The 12,995-nt window shown below is 50.9% G+C and overlaps 1 protein-coding gene across 1 annotated transcript in view; it reads right to left on the bottom strand.

Annotated features, from left to right (window-relative positions):
- Positions 1–12,995, bottom strand: part of LOC130865129 (ATP-binding cassette sub-family C member 6-like) — a 49,749-nt gene that overhangs the window by 19,162 nt on the left and 17,592 nt on the right. Inside the window, 8 exon segments of the mRNA XM_057756008.1 lie at positions 213–380; positions 2,118–2,294; positions 2,463–2,589; positions 3,891–3,963; positions 5,202–5,289; positions 8,226–8,372; positions 8,545–8,748; positions 10,514–10,606. Coding sequence (XP_057611991.1) covers positions 213–380; positions 2,118–2,294; positions 2,463–2,589; positions 3,891–3,963; positions 5,202–5,289; positions 8,226–8,372; positions 8,545–8,748; positions 10,514–10,606 — 1,077 coding nt within the window.

The raw sequence follows: 12,995 nt of genomic DNA, 5'->3' as shown, positions 1-12,995 counted from the left end.
GATCGTCATAAAACTGAAACATTATAAATAGTTTAACCACAAACCCCCTAAGAAAGAAGTAAGGGTAAGCCACTGAGATTTGGGAAGCTGTTTGTTACATAGTGTTGTTGCAGGAAAAGCTGACAGATACAAAGAAGAAAACTGGACTGGAGAAGGGCTGGTTAGGACAGAACTCTCAGGACTTCCTCAGCTTCGCTCTGACACACACTTACCGTACCCTGAAGGAGTCCACTGGGTCCAATGACCTGTTTGAAGACATGCTGGCTGACATGGGCATCCAGGGCCGCCAGGGGATCATCCAGAAGGTACACAGCAGCCTTTCTGTACACAGCCCGAGCCAAGCTCAGTCGCTGCTTCAGGCCCCCAGAAAGATTCATGCCCTGAGAACATGAGACAGGGACTCATATACACATCTGCTGGTGACATCAGAATGACTGGGTGGCCAGGGAGGCAGAGGCAGGCGGATCTCTGTGAGTTCAAAGCCAGCCTGGTCCAGAGTGAGTTCCAGGACAGCCAGGGCTACACAGAGAAACCCTGTCACAAAAAAACAAAACAAAACAAACAAACAAAAAACCCAGCACGACATTGGTGAGGGACAGGCCTGCTCATTCAGAGACAGCACAAGGCACCTGCTCTTGGGTCTTGCTTGTCTCTAAACACTGGGCCAGAACCCTTGCTGTCCTGAGCCTGCTTCTCCCCTTCCCAGTGTCTCTTCTGGAGATGCTGGTTTTTTTTGCACTCTGTCTCCTCCCTCTCTGCCCAGTATTTCTTCCCTTTCCTCAACTGCTGACATGTTCCCTGAGGACGCCACTCGCCCCCTTGTCTAACTAACTTGTTTTCATTCATTTACTGACTGCCCTTGGCTGAGGGGATCTAACAGCGAGCGTCCCACTCTCCTGACCCTTTCATCCAATGAACACGTGATGGGAAAGGGGACAAGAGCAGGCCTGCCTCAAAGGTGACGCGGGATGTGAGCCCTGTGTGTTCTATGGGGACAGCTTTCCAGCTGGGGCCCTGCAGGAAGAGTGTGCTTGGGAGATCGGGTGAGCATGGGGGGTTCCCTGTAGCTGGAGAGAGCAGGAAGTATGACGGGAGATGAGGTAGAGGGAGAAATGGGGTCACACCGGGACTTTCTGGGGCTGCTCAAAACTTTGGCTCTGACTGAAGGCAATGGGAAGCCCTGAGAGTTCTGAAAGAGGGAGGGGGGGACTTGAACTCTTGGCACGACCCTCTGTCTGCTGGGCTCCGAAGGGAGAAAGGATGGAAAGTAGGGGCCTGAGCCAGCTGTGGTGGCTCATGCCCATCGTCTCAGCACTCAAGAGGCTGGGGCTGTCTCAAACCAAAACAAGAGGCTAGCTGGGTGGTGGTGGTGCATGCCTTTAATCCCAGCACTTGGGAGGCAGAGGCAGGCAGATCTCTGTGAGTTCGAGACCAGCCTGGTCTACAAGAGTTAGTTCCAGGACAGGCTCCAAAACAACAGAGAAACCCTGTCTCGAAAAAAACAAAACAAAACAAAAATAATAATAAAATAAAACAAAACAAAACAAGAGGCTATAGCTCAGAGGTGAAGCAGTTGCTCAGAATCTGCAAAGCTTGATTCCAGCAGTGATTTCCAGTTCCCTAACCCAGGGGCTACTCCACATTTTCTAGGATGGGACAGAGAATAACTTTTGTAAAGTTTGAGGGCCATTTGATGTCTGTCCCAATTTCCTAGCTCTGAAGTAGTCATAGATCATAGGCAGTGAATAGATGACTGTGTCCCAATAAAACTTTATTTACAAAAACAAATAGGGGGCCGGCACTTAGCACATAGTTTTCTGATTCTGTGTGTTCAATAGCTTCAGATGCCTGTGTCCTGTGTGGGGACCATCTCAGCTTAGAGACTTTGGTGAGGCAAAGAAAGGGGAAACAATCTGGCTAACATTACTCAGCAGGGCATTCTACTCTCCTTTTGTCTCTGTTTTAATTTTTAAAACCAATTTCTCCTTAATAACGGAGCAGCTGCTATGTGTTTGGCTTTGAGCTGGGGCCTCCTTCACGACACCCTTTCTGTCCCTATTGTCCCTCATCATACTATCCCCAGGTCAGGGAGGTATTTGGACCCAGGGGCTCTTCACCTGCTCCCCTATTGGGCTGTGGACTCCTGCAGGGAAGCTGGCCACATCAGACTCCAGAGCACAGGCTTCCAGAACTTTCTGCAACCAGGGCAGGTCCAGCTCCTGCCTGAAGCACACATTCTCCACCACTGAGGTATTCTGGACCCAGGCCTCCTGGGGCACGTAGGCCACGGAACCCTGAAACACGCTTCGCAGTTGGTAGCTCATATGAGAGTAGGGGATTGGGTGCTCAGAGGGCAGGAGGCTGACAGTGGCTGACAGGGACCTGGACTGTGAGAGAAGATATGAGGGATCTCTGAGGATACATCTCAGTGGCCAGGGCAGGGAGGAACAGGGTGGTCTTACCTCAATGCTCACAGACCCTTCTACCTTCAACAGCTCCCCGAGCAGGGCAGACAGCAGGGAGGACTTCCCAGCCCCCACTGGGCCCACAACAGCCAGCAGACAGCCCTGGGGCACGGTGAGGTTGATCCTGACAACCCAGGGGAAATACAGCTCTGAAAGGTCAGCTTGGGTGTGTACGGAAGCAGGGAACCCCAAACACACCCGCCCCATCCTGCTGTTCAGGCCTGGGGAGACCATTAAGAGGATTCACAGGGCCGTTCCTCCCAGATCCTTGTCTGAGTATCTGAACCGCTTTCCCTCTCACACCTGAGCACGTCACGTGTACACTGTGCCTGCCACACAAGCACTTACAGACATGCCACAAACACTGGTGTACAGAGTCACATGCACAGGCAGTACACAGATGTAAGCGCATGCGTGTGCCCATGTGTACTACTGTATGCCTATCCACGCACACGCGCACATGCACACACAGAGAGGACATGATGTGATTGCTTGGCTGTAGTAGCCTTGCTCAGGCCTCTGCCTCTGCCCTGCCTGCTCCTGTCCATCCCCTGCTGTCAGCCACCACAGGCTGGAGTTCCTCCGTGTTTAGTTCTGCTAAACACCCTACAAGGCCCAGGACAGTCCACAATGAGGAATTCTCAGCCCTAAATGCCGACAGTGCAAGACTGAGAACCTGGGCATGCTCCTGCCTCGGGGTCTTTGTTCTTGGCCTTTTCACTGCTCAAGAAGCCTTCCCCTGACCTCTGGACCCTCAGCTAGGATGCCAGCCTTTCCATACTGTGGGCTTTGTCGCTTCCTGGGCCTCCCTCTGTCCCCAGCATCCAGGATAGAGTGCATGGCAGGTGCATGCCCAGTGGACACTCGTGGGTGTGTGGGCAGAGGCAGAGAGAGATGGCCAGGTTTCCTTTCTCTTTGTGGGGGACAACGACCTTGGAATTGACACAAGAGGCATAAAAGGAGGTCACAGCTGATGAGGCTGGGCCTCAGGCCTCGTGTTAGCCAGGCGGGGAGCAGAGCAGTATATCCTGCCTGATGGGGGAGGCTCAGGTACACTTTTTCCCTCTGTAGGGCTGTAGCATGCAAGAACCCTTGCCTCGGGCTGGAGAGATGACTCAGAGGTTAAGAGCATTGCCTGCTTTTCCAAAGGTCCTGAGTTCAATTCCCAGCAACCACATGGTGGCTCACAACCATCTGTAATGGGGTCTGGTGCCCTCTTCTGGCCTGCAGGCATTCACACAGACAGAATATTGTATACATTATATATATATATATATATATATATATATATATATATATATACACATTTAAAAAAGAACCCTTGTCTCTCTGCATAGAAACCAAGCCTAGCCTAGCCTAGCTTCCAGCCCCAGGTGAGACACCATTTCTCAGAAGTCAAGAGCATTTCTTGATGGGATTTCATACCCGTGCAGGCAGGGAGGGCTCTCCTGGGACCAAGCAAAAGTGCCATTGTGTACAGAGATTTGATCTTTTGAGGCTGCGGGACATAAGAAAACGGTTACAGGGGCTGATCCTGCCCTCCTGGCATCCAGTGTCCCGTGTTCAGGACCTTAGGCCTTTATTCTACTCCTAAGCATCGGGTTTCAGCTAGAATCCTCACAATCCTGCCCTGCTACCTGCTGACTTGGCAGTGACCCTGACTTAATAGCATTGTAATTCTGGGACAGGCAAACCTCAGTCAGTGGTTTAAATCCTGCTTGCTGCTTTTTTTTTGTTTTAAATAAAGTTTGAACTAGGCAGACGGTTTATGCCTGTAATCTCAGTACCTGGGATGTTGAGACAGGAAGGTAATGAGTTGGAGGTTAACCTGGGCTACAGGGCAAATATGACGCCAGTTTGGGTTATATAGTGAAGATCGCTAATAAAGTTATTTATTATAAATAATCTCAGTGTGCTTCTAGTTCTGATATTTGGGAGGTGGAGGCAGAAGGATTATGAGTTCAAGTCCAGCCCTGGCTACACAGCAAGTCCAAGTCCAGTCTGGGCTACAATACCCTGTCACAGAAAGCCAGAAAAGGGAGCACCAGAGGAACGAGTCATGGTTAAGCGCACTGGCTGCTCTTCTAGAGGACCCAGAATCAATTCCCGGCATCCACATGGCAGCTCACATGTACCTCCAGTTCCAGGGGATTCAACACCCTTTTCTGGCCTCTCTGGGCATCAGGCACTCACAAGTGCACAGACACAGAAGCCAAACACCTACACATATAAAATAAAAATAAACAATCCCCTGCCCCAATTTTAAGACAAAATTTAAATAAATAAATAATTAAATAAATGCATTAATTTTGCATATGTTCTAATTGAATTGTGGTACTTAAATTAATGTAATCCCCGGGACAATGACCTGTAGGACGTCAGATACCCTGGAACTGGAGTTACAAACAGGTGTGAGCTGCCAGGTGGGTGCTGGGAATTGAACCTTGGTCTTCTGGAAGAGCAGCCAGCGCTCTTAACTGCTGAGTCATCTCTCCAGTCCCTGATTTGAGTCTTTAGCTTAATAACATGTCCATGGTTCTCTTCCTAGACTTCTGCATAAGGACAAGGACTCGGCACCCACTTTTGAGTGCCTAGGTGGCATCCCACAGTGCTCCACTGGTTGCCACTGTACAGGTGGTAGGAGCAGGAGCTTCACAACGTTGGGTAGAGCGACATGATTGGTGTGGGACCTGCATTGCAGGTGTTCTTTTTGCCCCCCCCCATCTCAGCACTCACAGCATCTGGAGGGACTTGAGTCTATGCCATTGGGGTCTACTTCTTCCAGACATAGGAAGGCAGCCAGCCGGTCGAAGGACACTCGAGCCTGGAGACACAAGAGTGGGCTGGTCACAGGGTCAGAAGGCCTTTGGGGGTCCCTGGGGATGCCTGGGGAGGGTTTCCTGAGGACCTAGCACAAAACTTTGCATTTTCTTGGCTCTGGGATAGAGTTTTGTAGGTCACAGAAAAGCAATGGCCTTGCCAGGGATGGGGACTTCTCTCTGCTCCTCACTCTAAAACAGAGAGACTGGAAGAAACCAGCTGCCTCCAACTAAGGCCTGGGAAGAGGACAGCACCTTTTCCAACAGCACCCAGTAGCAATGTGGAGTAACTTCCAACTCTGTCCATTGGGGGCACCCTCTTGAGCACCCTTTGCACACCTATCTAGGTGATTGGGGGTGACTGTTAAAATAGAGGTGGCCTGGGGCAGGGGATAGCACAGTGGGGTGAAGTTCTTGCTGTGCAAGTGTGAAGACCTGAGTTCAAATTCCCAGAGCCCACGGAAAAGCTTGGCATGGCAGTCCATATCTGTCATCCTAACATTCGGAGAGCAAAGACAGGGAGATCTCTGGAACGCTCTGGCCAGCCGGTCTAGTTAAATGGATAAGCTCTGGGTGCAGTGAGAAACCCTATCTCAAAATTAAAGTGGGATATATAGAGAGAGGATTGTTTAAAAAGTCATATGGAAACCTGCTATTCTAGAAGCTTCCATATGTGTGTATGCATGTATGAATATATATGCTTTTCATTGGAGCTACCCTACACAAGGGATAAAACTTCTCTCATAAAACACGCATTACCCAATAAAATGCCTACTGTCAGATACAGTAATATCTCACCTCTGACCTAGAGAGGCCCCTAAAAGCACAGTTGTTCTCGACACCCACCAGAACTTGAGGGTACAATCCTATTGCTGAAGGCACAGCATGCTTTGGTCACAGGGCATGGAGAAACCAAGCTGGTGCTGACTGCTAGCCAGCTGTTACGGTATCAGAAGGTGCTCTGCAGGCTGCTAGAGGAGGTGACCAACTCTCTTACCTAGCTGCATCCTGTGAGCTACAGACGATTGTCACGGAAAGACATGCTCACGGATGCAATACTGCTGTTAACGTTAGGGGGTAGCCAACGTTTCCTGATTGGATTTAAGGCCTGCTCCACAGGTGGAAATGCACATCTGGTACTATAAATCTGGCCGATAACCCATGGCTGGTGAGCTTATGTGTTTGGTGTGAACCTCCAGCTCGCCCCTGCACAGTCTGGGGAGCCTCATTCCTGTCTCTCCCCAAAGCCTGCCTGCTCAGAGAGTCTCCTAACAAAGGAAAGATGTCAAAAAACCCAGTTCCGCATCTTGGTGGTTACTGCAGCTTCTGCCCCTGAAGTTGCCAGCTGCCAAAGTCCCCTCCTAAGCACTCAGCTGTTGCTCATTTTGGGGACCAAATCCAGCTTGTGGTGAAAATGCCATCATCCCTCACCTTTGACCTATAAAGTCTCCCTGCCTTTGTTTGGGGGTACAACTCCTCTGGCCCCATCTCTGGGATTGGAGGACCTGCCAAGGAGTTGCTTTGCTCAAACCTGTTGTTAAACTTTTTCAATTTGGCTTGATCTGGCTTACTTGGTTGGCAGAGAGACTTATTATGGGAGAAGTGCAGAAAACCTATTAATAGGCATTAGGAGTGAACGTACGACGATTATATTGCCAAATGGACGTCATATAGAGCTCTACTCTAAATGTGTATCTATTCCTTATATCAGTGCTGCTCTCAGACCTGGTCAGAGTGTCTGCAGAAAGCCCACCTGCAAATGTGCCTTCTATATCAAACCCTCTTTCTCCAACGCTCAGGGAACACCAGGGAAGAGGGAGTAGAAAGATTGTAAGAGCCAGAGGTCAGGATTTGAGAGAAACAGTGTCTCTGGACACAGCAGGGTCACCACACTCTGCCTGGACAGGGGCAAGCCAGTTACCCCTCTAAGAGGATGAGGGAGGAGCTCAGGCGCCCCCACACCTCGCTAAGCAGCTATGGATGGTTTAGGCTTCTGAGGGCGAGTGAATGAGTCATAGGGAAGAGGGCCTCTCAGTCGTGACAACATCATGAAATCAGAAGCCTACAAGCAAACCTGCGGAGCATTTTCTTGATTAATGGTTGATGTGGGAGGGCCCAGCCCTTTGTGGGTGGTGCCGCCCCAGGCGGGTAATTCCTGGGGTATGTACAAAAGCAGGCTGAGCAAACCAGTGAGCTCCTCCAGGGGCCTCGGCGTCAGGTCCTGGCTTGACTTCCTGTCCTGACTTCCCCAGACAACGGACTTAGAAGCCGTCAGCTGAAATAAATCCTCTCCTTCCCAGGTTGCTTTTGGTCTTGGTGTTTATCACAGCAGCAGAGAGCCTACTAAGATAGTCAGTTGTGTTTAAGCGTGTCAGGGGCATATCATTGGTATAAACTGGACTCGGTATAAAACGTTATAAAAACAACGAGAAAAATCACCAAGTTGGAAGAGGATAGGGAATGGATTTGGGAGGTGTTGGGGAAGAGTGGGGTGAACATGAACAAAATATATTAATTGAAATTCTCAAAGAATACAAACGTTAATACTGAAGGAAAGGTGGAGAGAGATAGAAGGGACACCAGTGTGGACCTCTGGACAATGTCATATGTGTGCGCACACACACCCCAGATGACAAACGAGGAGGAGGAAGGAGCCGGTCAATTATGCAATCTTCCTCTGCTTTAGCATCACAGGTCAGGTGAGGGGAAAGATAGGAAAGGCAGAGAGAGAGAAGGCCCTGCTCAGGGAGGAAACCCAGGTTGAATTTTTGAACGTAAAAGTGACACATTCTCCAGGGCTACTGGCTGAGATTTCCCTGTACCCTCTGATTGACATCTCCCGCGGTCTTGCTGACTGCTAGACTTTCCCTCCCCTCACTCTGCCGGCAGTGGCCCAGGGGTTCTGAGATCCTTTGAGGCATCCTTTGCCCTTCCCCCTCACCTGAACAATGCAGTGTACAGAGAAGGGCAGGAAGGCCTGGGCTTTGTTAAGGATGCTGAGCACTGTGAGGGTCACAAAAGCCTTCTCTGCATCCATGGCGTTGTCCTCTGCCACCAGGGTGTGGACAGCAAACACAACCAGCGCCACCTGTCAAAGCACATGGGTGGCACTGAGCCTGCAGTCCTTTCTGGTCCACAGAGCCTGCTGAGGTGTCTCCAGGGTCTGTATGTCTAAGCTGCAATGCTACTGGCACAGGCTGTCCATCCCAAGCCTGCCCTCTCCCAGGCCCCTCTCAGCAGTGAGGCCAGAATGACGTCACCAGAAATGTAGACACTTGGAAGGACACGAGAGACACAGAGAAGAGGAGGGTGGAAATCTTCAGAGTGCCTAGCTCCTGGCCCCGAATATGGAGGAGTCTCTCGAGGAAGGCTTGCTCCCAGCCATGGGACTTGATGGTTCTTACAGTTCTGAGTATGGAGCTGGTGAGCCGTGCTCGGGAGGCTTTCTGCCTCATCTGTTCTTCCTGAGATAGGAGAGAAGAGGCAAGAGAGGGACCAGCCTGGAATTCTCCATTCCTGTGGCCCCAGCCGCTCTGCCGCAAATCCTGCAGAATCTTTCTCCAACGCACACACACCAACCCAGCACCTCGGCCAGGGTCCTGAGCCACACCACCCTTACCCTGGGCTTTCTTCACTCCCAAGAGCTGCCTCAGCCTCCTGAGACTGCTTCCACTGTGCTACTAAGAAGCCACCTGTGAGTGGTGTGGTGCTGCCAGGAAGGGTCTGGGGAGGCAAGGGTGTCGCCTGAAGTACATCTTAAATGAGAAGCGTGAGAGGATGCAGGTACTACGTGCACAGCAAATGCACAGCGGAGTGCATGGGGTAGGAGAGGGGGACAGTGAGCTGGATTCCTCAGAGAGAGGGGCAACCGCAGTGGGCTTGAAGGTCAGGCGGAAGTGACTGGGGTTTCATGTCCCATGCCAGAGACCACAGAACAGCTGTGTGAAGAGTGTCTTTGAGGCCACCCAGGGACTGGTCAGCCTGGTTAGCTAGGAGAGGGATGGGGCTTGGGCCATCTGCTGGGAGGGTGTCCAGGGATCTGCAGAAGCAAAGACAGGGAGGTAGAGTGCCAGCCTACAGAGGTCAGGAAGGCTGGGGAACTGTGGAGCAAGGCCAGGTGACAGTGGAGGGTGGCTGGAACAGAGAGGTGAGTTCAGCTACCCCACTTTCCTGCAGTTCATACCTTTACTGAACACTTCCTCCCCTTCCATGAACACAGGGTCTGCCGTGTGGTCCAGGCTGGCCTCAGACTATCTTCCTGCCACTGCCTACCCAGACCGGGACGACAAGTCTGTGCCACCACTACAAGCTTACTGAGAGCGTGCTGTTTATTTATCTATCTGTTTGTTTCTGAGTATATAGTCAAAAGATAAATAGTCACTATATAGTTCAGCTGGCCTGGAACTTGCTACGTAGACCAGGCTGGCCTCAGACTCACAAAGATCCCCTATATGCGTGCCCTCCCCCCATGCTGAGATGAGAGGTGTTCATCACCGTACCCAGCTCAAGCACTTTGGTTTTCACATTTATAAATTAATTAAATAAATACATGTTTGAGGTGTGCATGTCACAGTGAGCATGTGGAGGTCAGGGGACAACTTGCAGGACTTGGTTCTGTCCTCTCACCGTGTGGGTCCTGGGATCACAGCCAGGAGGCCAGGTGGTTGGCATTTTTCTGCTGAACCATCTTACCAGCCCGTATGGTGTACTAAGCACCACCTACTGCCCCAGATGCTGGGTCTGCCTCAGTCTTCAGTGCTTGGAAGCTTCTAGTCTTATGTCTGTGGGCTCTGTACCAGAAGTGCTATAGAAATAAAAACTTCAGGCAAAGGAGACCTAGCTTGCAAGGCTGGGGGCGTGGCTATGTGAGGAAGCAGATTGGGCAGAGGGGTAGAGGGAGGAAGTGAGGAAAGTGTGCCACAGTGGGCTCTCAGACTTTGACACTGAGGACATCAGTAGCCGAGGTGTGGTTGCTTTGTCTGCCACACCTCCCTTCTGGGTGGTGAATGGGGATGAGGGGCAGGATCAGGAGTCAGTGAGGGACAACTTGGGGCCATTGTGAGAAAGGCCACATTCTAGAAGGAATTCACCCAGGAGACCACAGGCCTGAACACAGGAAGGACAAGGCCAGGACTATAACCTCTTCTTGCCTCTCCCTATCTCTGCCACCAACCAGAATCCCCATGACTGTCCCCTGCCCCGGGATGTCCCCATTCCCAAACGCCAAACCTGATGGTAGCTCCTTTTCTTGGTAATGAAGAAATTCAGAGGGAGGAGGCTCAGGAAGACGGCAATGGCTGTGAGGGCAGAGGGTCCAAGGAGCTAGGGACAGAGGGGCGAGACACGGGAAGTCTGGTCACATCACCTCCCGGGCTGGGAGTTCAGCCTATGCCGCTGTGCCCTGTTTTCATATAGGTTATGGGAACATCAACACCGGTCCTCATGTTTATGCAGTAAGTGCCTTGTCGGCTCCTGGCCTCGAGCTTTTTAAATGTTTATTTATTATTACCGAGGTGGCCTGGCTGCAGCACACTGGTGGAAGTCAGGAGACGACACTGTAGTCTGTTCCCTCCTTCCAACTGTATACATCCCCAGCATCCAGCGAGTCCTCAGGCTTGCGTCATCAGACAGCAAGCACCCTAATTTACCCCCGAGCCATTTTGCCAGCCCCCTTTTGTTTGGCTTCTCTAGAGACTAAGTCTTAATCCAGGCCAGTCTCAAATTTAAGATGTTGCCAAGGCCGACCCATCCTGTTGCCCCACCTCCCAATGCAGGTGTTACAGGCATGAGCCGCCACACCACCCTTCAGGTGCTCTATTAACTTGGCCTCCATCTCACCTCTTAGTAGGGAGTCACCGATTAACAAATAAGCACACAAGTTTGTGGTTTCTGATATGCGTGTAATAAAAGTGTCTAGCATAAGCATGCACTGTGCCATATTGGAGACGTAATTACACTGAGCAACTTCTCGGTTTATCTGAAATTCACGTTTCTGGACCCTAACTGGATCCGTTTTGTTTGCTAACTTTCTCTCGCTCAGGTTTGAAACTTTTGGGGCCTTTGGTCTGGGGACCTGGGAGACATGGTGGTGGACATAGAATAAACAATTTTTATAAAGTTTTTTTGAGTTTTGTGAGATTTCCTCCATCCCAGCCAGGTCCAGTCTGTTTCTTCTCTCAGTGCGGAGGAACGCTAGCCTCTAATCTCAGGATGAAAAATCAGCTTGCTTGTTTTACCAATGCAACAATTCTACCACCTAGTGGCTCAATGGAGATCTGTCCAGAAAGCAACTGGCCACCTGGGAAAACACTCACTGGGAAAGCCAGGTCGACCCCAACCCTTTCGGCATCTCAAATGCTTTCACTTAGCCACAGCACCCACAATGCCCACCATCTCCGTAAGACTAGGACAGCATGGCGGTCCTCTGGGGCCAGGGGAGAGGCGCCATGCAGGGTGGTCTCAGACCGCTGTCAGTTTCGGCTTGCTTCCCAGCTCCTTCCTCCTTCCCTCGCTCTCCTGCTTGAATGCCTGTGTACATTTGCTGACCGCCTTCTGTGTGTAAGCCTTGGATAGTCAAAGGTCAGTGTTCACAGGTAGAATTCTATTTGGGCACGACAGTTCCTGTCAGTACCAGCTGCTACTGAGGCTGAGACTTTCTCTGAAGCAAGGTCAAGGCTGGCCTTAGTGACACTCATCTCAAATTTTTAATTTTCTTTTTAAGGACTGGAGCTGAAGCTCAGTGGAAAATCACTTGTGTGGCATACCCAAGGCACCAAAGGGAATTTATAAGGAAACCCCCGATGGTCCTCAGTGGTCACGATAATGCCTCCCCCTCTCTGCCACACTGCAGCAGGTGAATGCTGGACGCCCTCAGCATCCCTAATCCAAAGTCTGTCATCACAGCTGGCAATCCCACACCTTATCTCTCAGTAGGCCACTGTCAATGTGCAGGGCTGTTAAAGACATGCTGTGTCAATAAGGAACTCATAAAACACATACAATTTTCTTGTTAAACTTGAATTTAACAAGACCTCAAACATATTACTCCAGATTCTTAAGTTCTGAAGCACATTTCTAACACTCCCGAATCCAAAACCAGAAGGAACCACCCCTGGACCCAAGCGCTTGGACGGGGGCTGCTCAACCACCCCTGGACCCAAGCGCTTGGAAGGGGGCTGCCCAACCACCCCTCGACCCAAGCGCTCGGAAGGGGGCTCTCAACCACCTCTGGACCCAAGCACTCAAACGGGGGCTGCCCAACCACCCCTCGACCCAAGCGCTCTGTCGGAGGCTGTTCAACCACCCCTGGACCCAAGCACTCAGACGGGGGCTCCCCAACCACCCCTAGACCCAAGTGCTTGGACGGAGGCCACTCAACTGCTGTCAGTTTGTCTGTCTCCCCGTACATGACCAGGAGCCTAGTACTAATTAGCTTCTGTTTTTAGCTGGAAGAATTAGGGCCCAGAGAGGGTGAATTTACTAGTGGGACGTTTAACAGCAAGTAAGTGGTGAGAGCAAGATTTGAACCCAGGCAGGTTCCACAGAGTCAGAGCCTATCATCATCATCATCATCACCATCACCACCATCATCATCACCATCATCACCATCCTCCTCCTCATCATCATCATCATCACTATCATCATCATTATCATAATCATCATCATCACCATCATCATCATCGCCATCATCATCATAATCATCACCATCCCC

The sequence above is a fragment of the Chionomys nivalis genome, chromosome 23 (genome assembly GCF_950005125.1).
Source record: "Chionomys nivalis chromosome 23, mChiNiv1.1, whole genome shotgun sequence".
Lineage (NCBI taxonomy): Eukaryota > Metazoa > Chordata > Mammalia > Rodentia > Cricetidae > Chionomys > Chionomys nivalis.
This window is presented reverse-complemented; position numbering and strand designations above follow the sequence as displayed.